Source organism: Populus trichocarpa, chromosome 11 (assembly GCF_000002775.5).
Source record: "Populus trichocarpa isolate Nisqually-1 chromosome 11, P.trichocarpa_v4.1, whole genome shotgun sequence".
In the NCBI taxonomy this organism is placed as follows: domain Eukaryota; kingdom Viridiplantae; phylum Streptophyta; class Magnoliopsida; order Malpighiales; family Salicaceae; genus Populus; species Populus trichocarpa.
This window is the reverse complement of record NC_037295.2, coordinates 14,694,122-14,707,023: the sequence shown is the minus strand read 5'-3', so window position 1 is coordinate 14,707,023 and position 12,902 is coordinate 14,694,122. Positions and strand designations below refer to the sequence as shown.

General features: G+C 34.4%; 1 protein-coding gene across 7 annotated transcripts; it reads left to right on the top strand.

Annotated features, from left to right (window-relative positions):
• Positions 1-376: 376 nt before the first annotated feature.
• Positions 377-11,389, top strand: LOC18103373 (uncharacterized). 7 transcript variants are annotated; one of them, XM_052445399.1, is made up of 22 exons: positions 377-658; positions 942-1,221; positions 2,216-2,272; positions 3,000-3,027; positions 3,105-3,227; positions 3,418-3,529; positions 3,647-3,684; positions 3,839-3,892; positions 4,639-4,707; positions 4,837-4,953; positions 5,065-5,133; positions 7,433-7,512; positions 7,840-7,965; positions 8,041-8,137; positions 8,240-8,317; positions 8,720-8,812; positions 8,914-9,081; positions 9,549-9,679; positions 9,777-9,906; positions 10,571-10,695; positions 10,809-10,991; positions 11,076-11,389. In XM_052445399.1, the coding sequence occupies exons 2-22, from the start codon at positions 1,127-1,129 to the stop codon at positions 11,095-11,097; spliced, it is 1,995 nt and encodes a 664-aa protein (XP_052301359.1). In that variant the 5' UTR covers positions 377-658; positions 942-1,126; the 3' UTR covers positions 11,098-11,389. The 7 variants fall into 7 exon arrangements, with proteins under 7 accessions (XP_052301359.1, XP_024437252.1, XP_024437248.1 ...); XM_024581485.2 differs by having other exon boundaries at positions 379-658; positions 9,774-9,906; XM_024581484.2 differs by having other exon boundaries at positions 8,041-8,317.
• The last annotated feature ends 1,513 nt before the right edge of the window (positions 11,390-12,902 follow it).

Below are 12,902 nucleotides of genomic sequence, written 5' to 3'. Positions count from 1 at the left end.
ATATTTTTATGTAAAAAAAACAATTATTGCTAAATAAAAAAAATAAAAACTCAAATTAGCAATATAAGTATGGGATTGTGGCTCAAATAAAAATGGTTAAAATTTTTTTTGTTTAAAATTAAATTTTTTATATATTTTTGATATAATGATATCAAAAATAAATTTTAAAAAATTAAAAAATATTATTTTAATATATTTTTAAGAAAAAAAGCAATTCCTAGCATCTTATAACTGCATATTTATTAAAATTTTGTTCCTTTTTTTATATATATGTTTAATTATTTTAATATATTTATATTAAAAATAAATTTTAAAAAATAAAAAATATTATTTTAATAAACTCTATACGCTTTGGAAAAACAAACACGATGAAATTGTGAAATAGGCACTACAAAACAGAAACCTCCATCGAAACAAATTAAAGACTGGTCTGTCATTTTTCTCGATCCCTCCATCTCTCTGCATCTCTTCTCAAAAGCCTCCCTTCAACGAGGCCCATAGGAGAGACATTGAGAGACACTTTAGCACTCATAAGACAGAGGCCTGCCCCAAGAAATTGAGTTTTTTTGCTTGAAATCTCGAAGAGAGTCACGTTAGAGAGAGAAAGATCTATAATTGCCACCAAGTCCAGTTCTTGTGTCGATTGATTAACGAAAAGGTAACAAATTTATTATTTTTTATTAAAACCCAATTTGGAGGCTACCTGTTTGTTGTTGTTATTTCTCTATCACTGCTAGAATTTATGTTGGGCTGTCACTTTAGAAAAATATCCCACTCAGTTGTCCACTCTCTTATACCTTACGGAAAAGAAAGGAAGAGAAGAAAATCATGTTTTACTTTGAGTGTAAATTTATCTTTATTGCCTTGTTGAAAGAGATTTGCCATTTGGGTTATTTTTTAGATCTTAAATTGTGATGGGTTTATAGTGAATTGTGTTGCAGAGTTGGTTTTTGAGGCTGAGATATGCATTTATAGAGATCCTTTTGAGGGGATTTGATTTTGCCGTGGAGAACTGAAAGTGGGCTTTTTGTTGTTAGGGAGAATGTGGATAATGTGGAGGCATCTAGCTTGACTCCGTGTGCTTAAAGTGGGTGTAGAGAAAGAGCTTTTTTGTTTTTGCATAGAAATGGCTGATGCAGCTGGGTTAATGGAGGCTGCTGGGGCTAGATTTAGTTCACTGGAGTTGATCGGTAGAGGATCATTCGGTGATGTTTATAAAGCGTAAGTGTTCATTTCTTGTTTAGTGTCACGTGGTTTAAAAAAATTGTATCTAGTGTCGGTTACCTCTGTATTGGGGGAATACTTGCAAGTAAGATTATCCTTTGTTCTGTACTTCTGGAAATAGCGTGTTTCAATATGACAAAAGGTTTTCGATAATTACATAGTGGCTTTAGAAAGTGGATCATTTTTTATGCTTGCAGCAACTAGATAGCAATTATCTTGCTTATAATAGTTTGAAACTCAATGCATTTCGAAGGACATGACTCGTTAGAAATTTGTACAATGCAACTGTAGATTGTGTGGGAACACAAGTTGTCAATTCTGCAGTTGTGTAACCACATTGGAGCATTAAGGTGGTGGGAACCTATTACACCAGGGAAATTCTAGCTCATACTCTGGCATTGTCAAAATCACCTATGAAAATGAAACAAAAAAAGTGTATCAAACACAAAACTCTCTAAAGGATTACGTTATTTTCATAAATGGTTTCTCACAACAAGACATACGAAGTTATCATTAGGTATAATGGAAACTACAGAAATTACGATGATAAATTAAATTCTCAAGTCTTTGCTGACAACAGGAACAATGGATTCTTACATCAAGGTGTTATGGAACATGATCTGTAGAAGAAATAAAATTCCTTTCGTTTGATCCTGTTATTCAGATTTAGCTGAATTATTGAAGAATTTGGCAATAAATCTGTTCTCTGTTTGGGTCATTTTGAATAGATTACATCTTCTTAAGTATGCTTAGTTATGGCATAGAAATTCCTTTACATGATCAAAGTATTGCGCTATCATAAACTAAAACACATTGTTGTTCTTGAAATACATCCATACTTGTGTTATGTCAGAGTTGTATGAATCTTTATCCTTTAGTGGCCATTATTGCATGCTATTTTTATATCCAAAATGAAGCTTTGCCAATTGAATAACCATCTAAAGATTGTACATGATGTAATCATGGCTGCTGATGCCTTTCTAATTTGCAGGTTTGATAAGGAGCTTAACAAAGAAGTTGCCATCAAAGTTATTGATTTGGAAGAATCGTAAGTACACAGCGATGAATATTTTTCCTTTTTCATTCTGCTCTCTGCTATCAAAATAAAAAATTAATCATATTTGATTTCCAGTCTTTGCCCCAGAGGTTTCTCTCTGTGTGCATGTAAAAAAAATATTTTCCTGGCCTGAGAGAAACTGAAGGACGCCTCAGTTTCCCATTATTCCCTAATTCATGATTTTTCTGTAACTATACTGAAGAGATGTACTTCAATGAACTTGACCAATTCCTCCCAAGTAAGTTCTGGGTTTTAAAGCATTTGAACCTTGATTCACTGTGTTATAAGCAACCATAGACTATGGGTTTGTTTTTGCAAGTAGATCCAAGGTGGTTGTTAACCATGTGCTGATATTAGTGCCACTATTGCTGATATCAATGGTTGGGGAAACTAACACATCTATGATATCAATTGAAATTGAAGGGTTTTTTCAATTTCCCATGTACCATGAAAGGAGACTAGTATTATCAATAATATTTACAGATAAAAAAAAAAAAGATATTTGTGAATCAACAATGAAACATGCTCTGGTATCTGGCTATCTTCAGTTTTTTTACTACATCTATGACATGCCTTGAGTTAGAAGCTTTTTGTATTGCAAACAGACTGTTATTTTATATATATTTTTCCTCCAAAAATAATTTTAGCATGCAAGCTTTGTAAACAGTATGACACAGCTCTCTATTTTCTAAATCTTGCTTTATTTTGTCTTCTGCAGCGAGGATGAAATTGAAGACATTCAAAAGGTATTACCTTTTATTCAGGGTAATCCATTTCTTATATGTAATGATTTTCTTCCTCATGTATCAACTTTTCTTGCTAGGAAATTTCTGTTTTGCAACAGTGCCGATCTCCATATATCACTGAGTACTATGGATCCTATCTTCACCAGACAAAACTATGGATAATTATGGAGTACATGGCTGGTGGATCTGTTGCTGACCTAGTAGGTTACTTCATTGTTTATTTCCGTGCTGCATGAAACTAGTAATTTTTTCTTTGAAAGATTCCCAATAATGCTTATTTGCAATGTTGAAGCAGTAATAGTCCAATATTATTCATTTATAACTGAACCACATAATTTCCTTAGATAATGATTATTCTTGAAATGCTAATACAATTTTTTATTCTTGCAGCTGCAATCAGGTCCTCCACTGGATGAAATGTCAATTGCTTGCATTTTACGAGACTTGCTGCATGCTATTGAATATTTACACAACGAACAAAAAATTCACAGAGATATTAAAGGTTTTGCAAAATATTTATTCTTGCTTTTAAGTTGTTTCCTTCGTGTTAATTTCATTTACTTCAATGCTTGCTTGAAATTGCTTGTCCACTGACATCCTTTGCACTAAATTTTGGCAGCTGCCAACATTTTGTTGAGCGAGAATGGTGATGTTAAGGTATGTTCTTTTTGCTTGAATAGGCTTATAAAGTCCCCTTGATTATCTGTGAAGTGCGGTGAATTAGAAGAAGATATGCGTAAATATTGGTAGATTTACAGAATTTACTTTTTACCTTTTAGTATTCCAAGTTACCATGGTGACCTTATGACAGGTTGCAGATTTTGGTGTTTCTGCTCAATTAACAAGTACTATATCTAGGAGAAAGGTACTACACCTTATTCGCTAAGCTTTGTTTTTCAACTAGCAAAGAGTGTGTTGCTTACTGGAATATGCCTTGTGGATTTTCTGTTTACCATTTATTGCCAGGTCTCCATTTTAGGACCCATTCCTTGCTAAAGTTGTATGCACATAATTGCCACTGCAAAATAGTGATCCAGAGGAAACTATTTTTGGCTTTCATAGAAAATGATAATAGATAATAATTCATTTGTCAAATTAAAACAATTGGAATCTATGTTCAACTCATAGAAAATGAAAAAAGAAGAAGAAATAATTGAATGAAATCCTTTTTTTGTTAAAAAAAATAAAGTGCTGTTTCTATTGCTTTCTTTGGTGGCCTTCTATTGTAGAACGAGGTAGTAACAATTTAGAAGATGGAGACATCATCATTGTTTCCTGTTTGAATGAGTGGTGTGGTTTCCGTTCTGGTTGTTATTCCAAGTTTTATCTGCAATGGGCATTTTGGGCCACAGACCCGTTGACTGTCTTTTTGATTTTCAAATTTTGTAATTCAAGATGCTATCAGTTTTTGGATGACAGGAATTCATCTTCTGCAGATATTTTATCACTAACCATTTCTTTTCCCATTATTCAATTCAAGTTGGCAGCATTCTTTGGATGACTGGAACTGACTATCTTCTTTCTCATTTAATAATTTTTTGCTTTGTGTTGGCATTCAATTATGAGTGAAAAATTTGTTAAGCAGTGTGCTAATTTGGTTAACAAATACAGACTTTTGTAGGAACACCATTCTGGATGGCTCCGGAGGTGATTCAGAATTCAGAAGGATATGATGCAAAGGTGTTTTTAAAGCAGTTTTTAGCCCTTTTTTTGTGATTTGTTTTGCTGATGTTGTACATGACTCCTGTTTCTCACTGTCTCTCTCTCAACATTTGAGTTTGGCCATGCTGAAGCCCTTGCTTGATGCAGGCAGATATTTGGTCTCTGGGGATAACTGCTATTGAGATGGCAAAAGGGGAACCTCCACTTGCCGATCTTCACCCTATGAGGGTTCTCTTTATCATACCTCGAGATAATCCACCACAGGTTTTGCCGCATTTTTTAATGTCAAACTGGTCATTTTGAGATCCTATAACGATCAAATGTATATTTAGCAGATGGAAGTATTATTCTCAACATTTTGTGTTTCTTGTGCAGCTTGATGAGCACTTTTCCCGTCCTATGAAAGATTTTGTCTCATCTTGTTTAAAGAAAGTTCCTGACGAGGCAAGTATTTATTCCCTCTGCATTTTTTTTCCCTGCTTTTTTTTTTTTTTGTGAGTATTGGAGATATGATGGTTTTTCTATGATCAGTGTACTTAGCTATTTAGGGCTAGGTTGAGCTCAAGTCCAACTTGTCAATGAAATTTCATGACATGCTTGTTGCTTCAAGTTCCCTTATTTTGACACACATGCAATCAATGCACGCATTCTTGCATGAACAAGCAAACATACATTTAGAGAGTGGATCTTGTTCTCTTTGAGTTGTGTAGTGACCCGTGAGGCATAAATATGAAAATGAAAGCCATTTAGTTTTTCCCTGTTTATGCATTTCTTAGAAAGTGGGGTCCATTTATTAATTGAAGAAGCTCTATAAATGTAGCACGCTAGATGGTATAAACAAATCTAGTAACCATACAGTAATTTTAAATAAATGTATCCATGTAGCCTTGTAGAACCTCTGATACTAGTCCCCATAACCGTAACCTTGGAAAGATGAAAATTTGGAGTTTGGATTTGTACTTGATTTGGATTTTTGTACTAAATTCATTTAGCATTGTTCTCAAGAATGAGGTCAATTTTATTCTATTTTTGGATGTTGAATGAACAAGAAAGAAAATTTGGCTGTGTTCTAAATTAACTAATAAGAGCTGCAAAATTTACAACTAAATTTCATAGCTTATGGTCCACTTATTTCATGAGAGACAGGGAAGTTAAAACAAGGGGAGGAGACAGTGGGGCTCTTTTGTGAATGCAGCATGTTTCCTCAAATTCATTTATCAGAAAAAAATGAATATTACAGATATAGCGCGTGCAGTTCAGTTGTTTATTGAGTTTTTGAATCTAATTCGTTGATGTGATCCTGTAAATTGCTTTGCTGGGTTTGTGCTCATATTTTGAGTGGAGATCCTTTGTTCCACTCGGTGCTTTGTTTGAGTGAAGATTTTCTCACCTGCCATCAGAATTTATGCTCCTTGAGGACTGAAAAAGCGAGTTTGTGAGAACACTGAACCAAATTGACTTATCATTGCATCTCTGTCATCTCTAATTGCAGCATTCCTTTCAAAATTATGCTTAATTAGGGGGGGTCACAATTTATTTTTTTCTTTGTTTTCATGGCTCTTGCTGTCTGTTTAGCAGCTCCTTGTTTTTTTGGTGATTACAATGTACCATTCAACTGTTGTCCTATCTGTTTCATTCCATATGATTAGGAGAAGAATTTTGACCATTGTAAATGTTGTTGAAAAGGATCCTGTTTTCACAGCTTTATGCAAGCAAAGCCTTGTAGGGGTAGAATTTCATCCATCAATCAGATAGTCAGCTGAATTATGCTGAATATGAATAATTTCAAAAGTGATGGGACAGTTTAATTTCCATGTGGCTTTATTCAACACAATTTTCTCTGATATAATATTCAACCTGCTGTAGACAGGTTTGTTAGTGTGGACTACCTGGGGTGCCAGGAACTATTTGACTGAAATGGTTATAAGAATTCTTTTGGCCAATTTGATTAAATACCCAGCATAAGTGCTCCGATCAAAACTCTGGTTGTCTGGGAAGTTTTTCTTTATCATGCCATACAGGATTTTTGGATGAAAAATTATGGGTTTGTGCAGTCATACCATTTAGAATTTAGCTAAATTTTGGTGGTTGATGTGCATGGTATGTTTTTGGATGAATCATAGTCCATTCTGTCCTCTGACAAGATTTTCTTAGAATCATAATCCACCTGGATGGGTATGAGGATCTGCAAATAAGAATCCTTCCATGATGTCAGATTTCCCGAAGGAATGTTAACTGACTAGAAAGTAGAAATTTATGCCACCTACATGCTGCTTTTCTGTTCTGAGACCTTTTTTTATTTTGACACATTGGTGAAGTATCTATTAGCACTAGTAGATGCTTTTTGTTTGGTGTCCGTGCACTCAATTACCTTGAGATATATAAGGATTGGTTTGCTTGCTTTGTACCCCAACCCAATGAGATGAGTTTTGCTTTTGTTTCTTAATTTTATTAGCATAAAAAGCCTTACTCAATACTCTAATAAATTTGAGAGTTTTGGAAGCAATTTGATGCTATGTTGTGATTAAGATTCTTGTCTTTCATTTTTCCTTTGAAGCTGATGCTTGGCTTTCTTGAGGTAGTATGAATTTTATCTTGTCTTTCTTTTTTCCTTTTTTAATCCATGTTTCTGAATGTTCTGATACACTTTAGTTGATATGGTAATGTGAATTTAATATTTCTGTTGTTGGCTGAACCTTTATTTGCTTTCTTGTATTTTGAATTTCCTTTTATTAAATTTCAGAGGCCAAATGCTAAGGATCTTCTTAAGCACCGGTTTATTAGAAATGCTAGAAAGAGCCCAAGGCTTCTGGAAAGAATAAGGTGTGATATTTTGCTTTTGTCCATTACACTCCCACTAAAACTAATTTGGTTTCCAAAGTTTTTCCTTTTTCCTTCTTCTCTCTCCCTGTTTTTTTTTTTTTTAAATTATTTTTCCCTTTACATCGCTATTATAGATATTGAGATGGTGCCCCATTGGTTATATGAGGTTTCACGAGGGATCTTGAAACGTGCTTAATCTTGTCTCGGGCATTGTTCCCTGTAACAGTTCCTGATGTGTTTTTTTTTAATATTGAAAAATGGTAAATGGGATACAACTTTGTTACATAAGTTAGCATAATAATTACATTCTTGTTTTCATCCTGATAGAGAGCGCCCGAAGTACCAAATAAAGGATGCAGAAACCCCCAGCAATGGCCGTAAAGGAATCGGGGAGGGTTCTGATACCGTGAAGGTGGCAAGAGACATAAAGCCTGATGGAACTGTTCGAATCAGGTTGATTTCATTTCTTTATTATTTGTTGTCTTCATAGTGCGTGTTTTTATTCTAATGGACTGGTTTAATTTGCAGTGGTCAGGGAAAACCCTTCAAAAATGCTGGATGGGACTTCAGCATTGGTGGATCACAGGCTACAGGAACTGTTAGAAGTGCTGCAAGACCACCTCAGGTTAGAGAAAAGAAAACAGATATTTCATACAATAAGGATACCCAAAGAAGAGCTTCAGAGAGTGGTAACCATTTGTTATCTGCATCTGGAAATGCACTTCAGGAATCACTAGATTTATCCTTTGGTAAAGATGCTAGGGATTCATATCACGATGATCGTCAAAATAACTCACTTGATGATGTAAGTTTATCTCTCTTATCATAAATTATATCAAGAGTGAAAATTTCACCTGTGTTTTGTGGGCTGAGAATGAAGATATGGTTTTCTAAATCTTTTTTTTTTTTAAAAAAAAATCAATGAAGAAATCAGTAATATTCAAATACTAGCGGCCAACATCAACATGATTGGGAAAATTGATATGCCTAAGCACAAGGCATGGCATTCTTCTGGAATGTTTCCACAAGCCACTCACGCTATAATTTAATAGAAGTAATGCCTACATGTTTTTGTTCCAATCTACTGCTGACTGGGTAGGAATTTAACAGGGTGCTTAATTGCTTGGCAATTATAGCCACAGAAATTCAACTACCTGGAATTCTCTAAATCAAACTTCTAATGTTGGCTGAAGTGCTCAATTTCCAGGATGATTTGTCCGTGAGTGGATCAGGAACTGTTGTCATCCATACTCCTAAAGGATCTCAGTCTTCTGCCATATTTCGAGATCAAAGCAATGCGGTATGATTTCTGTCAAGGTGTTTGGAAATTGAGTTGTATGATGTGTATTTGCTTTCCCTGTGCAACCCTTTTATTTTATCAGATTTTTATATTTTGTGCAGTCTAGTAGCTCATTTGCTTCTTTTGAAGATGCTTCTACCAGTGGAACAGTTGTTTTCTATGGTCAACATGATGAATCTGATTCTCCTCGGACTCCTAAATCCAGATTAGGAATGCAAGAGAGAACTTCACGTGCCTCACTAGAAGACAGTGCTCTAAATCTCGCTGAGGTTATCGCTTTTGAATTGCTAATTTCATTACGCAGCTTTTAATTATCGCCCATTAATCATCAGATCCTTCTGAACTGGTCTTGAATTGTTATTTAGTGTTTTTCTACTGTACTCACTGTCATGCCTGAATCAATCTTAGAACTTCCCATGTTGCTTGTTTTTGTTTTGTTTTATTTTCTCATATAAATTGGATTGTCTGCCCCAACCTGTCTTGAAGATTTTGTCGCTGGATCTTTCCTCAAGCTTTTGCTCAAATCATGTTTTTGCTTTTCATTTTTGACAGATTCTTGACCTTTCCTATTTTTGACCGTCAGAATCTCCACATGAACATGAAACTGTCAAAAGAAGGAGAGGTCAAGAATCGGAAAAAAAATGATTTGACCAAAATCATGTTCATGTGGAGATTCTGATCTGGAATCTGAGTTTGCTTGTGTTGAGAAGCTTCTTTGATTGACATGTCTATGTAGGCAAGGGCTGCATTTCAAGGAGGGTTGAGGAAAGGAAATGCTAGAGAAAGGTTTGTTCCAAACAAGAATAACAGTGATGGGCTGGAGAGCAGAAGAAGAGAGACATTGACTAACAGCTCTGATTCGTCCAGGTACATTATACTTTAACATGTGGTAATCGTTCTGCCTGCATAAAAAGAAAAAAAGTTTTTTGTAAATTTCTGAAGGTCAACACTTCTACCTCAGAAGTTCTCGTGAATACTCTGCTGTGCCAAAAGCTTTTTCAAGATCACGCCAAGCAAGCGATGATGAAGAAAGTGCTAGAATAGCATCATCGTCAGCACCTTTGTCAGTTTTGCTTATCCCATCCTTAAAAGAGGTGAGCAACCAATTGATTCTATGTATCAGTTTACAGATTTGCATGACATAGGTGATGTAATGTAGTCATTTCGTGAAGTACAATTTAGTTCCCAAGGTGTATAAGTTGATTACAAAGTTCCTTTCTCACAACAAAATGAATTGCAAAGAATGTGGCACTGGCTATGTGGTCAGTATGGGTCTTCAGATCATTTCTTTCAGCCACCAATTATTGTATGAAACATGGAAGAATCTGGTTTGCTTTTCCTCAATTAATTCCGTACAACAAAATTGATCAGCTTGCTTTTCTAGTTCATAAAATGATTTTGTGCCACGAGAATCTGTAGATCGCTCTGGTCTTTTGCATTTGGTAAAAAAATATTTATGTTGTGATTTCCCATGCTTACTAGACTTGTGCTATCATTTTCCCTTTCCTTTCTCTCTTGTTCATTCATGTGCCTTTTAGAAATTGTGGGTTTTTCTTATCTTTTTGGTGTATTGGCATGCTATTGCATACAATTCTTGTATTTTCTAGTGATAAAAGTTTTGAGTGTGCTAGGTGCCTGCTACAGTTCAGAAATCTTTGATTCAAGCTCCACGAACAATCCACATGTTCATTTTTAAGTTTCATTGCTGATTTCAGCTTCATCTGTTTAATTTCTAATAGTGTGAACTGCATGATATAGGCTGTTGCTGATGATTCAGAAGGATCAGTTGTGCATGCAGTAACAAATTCACTTGTAACTATGGAGCGCTTAAAGCCTGGATCTTGTGACGTCTTGGTCAGAAGTTTGCTTCAGCGATTGGCAAGGTTCAAAATTCTCTCCTAAACCCCCAGAGAATACCACTCTTAATGTGTTAGTATTAGTTAACATAGTGGCAATTCTTAGTTCAAATTTGCTGAAGTAAAAGTGATTTCTGCAGCTCGAAAGAATCTTCACTGAAAGATCTGCAGGAGCTTGCAGCTCGCCTCTTAAGCAAGGGGAAGCCAGCCTCAGAAGAAACCCAAAATGCAAATACAGAAGCTGACAACAGGAAAAAGCAACCGACCAAGGAATTTAATTCAAATGCCAATTTAAGCCCGCTTGCGAGGTTTCTGCTCTCAAGGTTGGTTTATTTAATTTTTCCGGTACATGTTTAATGGTTTTTATGGACATGCAGAGTTGTGGATGAACCTTTTTTCATATGCAGATGGCAGGGACAAAGTTCTTGAAAATTTGAAAAGGAAGAGCTTGGAGGGTGGCTGAGTGCATCATCTTTCTTTTTGTAGTGTGTTACCTGTTTACGCATTCTTTCAGATTTGATGTACATATCATTGTAAGAAATTGTGCGTTTATAATAATTTTTTATTATGATTACTTGCCCTTTTCATAGTCTATCAGTTGTAGCAGCATAATTGCTGTCTAATTAGGGGTGGGGTTTGCTTTTGTTAGCAGTGTAATTTAAGAACATTTATTGTATTTATTATTACATTCTGGTATAAATTGTCCCAAATCTTGAGTCAACGGTTTAGTTTTCTATCCATTTCTCTCTTGCTTGCTTTGGATGCTTAGAGCTTGCACATCTGTCTTTCCTTCAAATCATTCTTTCAAGGGATTGATGCTGGATTGTTCAAACATAAATATTCTTTCGAACTGCAGAAATCACTTTTACTTCAGCAAAAGACCAGAGCGATCTACAGATTCTACAATGAAAATAGAATTGTCACCTTGGACTGCTACAATGAAAATATCACTCGCTTGAACTTTATAGCTTTATAGCTAATAGTTAATAACTTAATATGCTATAGTTTTTGAAGTTCGCAGTTATAGCGAGTTTAATTTTTTTTAATTAATTTTTTTTTATTTCATCTTTAGATGTCGGGTTAATAGGAAATTTAGTTTTGTAATTGATTTCATTTTACTTTCTATGGTATTAGGTTGGTGTGTGATTGTGTGATCGTTTAATTTTATTATCAGATAGATAAAAAAAACATAGCTTTGAAAAAAAAAACATTATAATTTCATTGGAGTCCATAACCAGTTCATAGGTTTGGTGCGCTAGCCTTAATTGAATATTATTTTTTTGTCTTTTAATTGTTTTTAATTTATTATTTTTTGATTTCGTCCTTTAATATTGTATTGGTTGGTTGGGAAATATAATGCATGATGTTTTTTTTTTTTTTTTTGCTCTTAATAGCTTGATCAATGTCTTAAATAAGTGTTTATTTTTAGGTTGGTGCTAAATTTTGGTTAATATCTATTTTTATTATATAATTAAATAAAAATATTTTATAAAAAATATTATTAAACCCAATAAAGTTTATGATTCAGATTGCGAGGGAACCGAGGTAGATTTAATTTGTTATTGTCTCAATATTTTTAAAAAAATTGTTATTTTGAAGTTTTTTTAAAAGCTAAAGCATATTTTTACTAGTAATCAATGTTGCATTTGAACCCATAAAATCGATCAATTTAAATTGGGCTAGATTTTATATGGTTTAATTAGAAACTCGAGTTAGACAAAGAATTAAGTTGAGATCTTTAACCTACATTAGCTTTACGAAATTTAATAATAATATTAAAAAATAATAATTAAACCTGTGGCGGGCTAATTAACTTGTATATATACACGGGTAGAATCTTAGCATCAATGCAAATAAAAATTGTTGAAAAGCGCATTCTTTTCAATAAACAGTTTTCTCACTTGTCGAAAGCAAGTTCAAAGTCCATTGGGCCTCCTCCCGAAAACAAAAATATCAAAAAAGAAGTCTTCTCAGTTCCCACTTGGATGCTCTGTCAAAATAGGAGATGATATTAGCAGTCTAGCACTCCGTATCAATACCTATTGTTTTACTGCCTACTTAGCAAGGTTCTCTACTTCAGTCTGCAGCGAGAAGGTTGCCCTTGCAAGATTGAGCTTCTGAAATGCGACATGCAAAATTGTAACTAGGAATACCAATATAAAATTACTCTTGTCAATATTACAGATGTATAACTAGCAGTAAGCCTATCAAATTCAGACTTGTAACACTCCAGA

What these genes read in the sequence shown, in the direction of transcription:
- LOC18103373 (XM_024581480.2), top strand. Translation starts at nt 1,127, where the DNA reads ATGGCTGATGCAGCTGGGTTAATGGAGGCTGCTGGGGCTAGATTTAGT. An exon ending in GTTATTGATTTGGAAGAATC is followed by an intron (nt 2,273 to 2,999) that starts GTAAGTACACAG and finishes TGTCTTCTGCAG; the next exon opens with CGAGGATGAAATTGAAGACA. An exon ending in TTATCCCATCCTTAAAAGAG is followed by an intron (nt 9,907 to 10,570) that starts GTGAGCAACCAA and finishes TGCATGATATAG; the next exon opens with GCTGTTGCTGATGATTCAGA.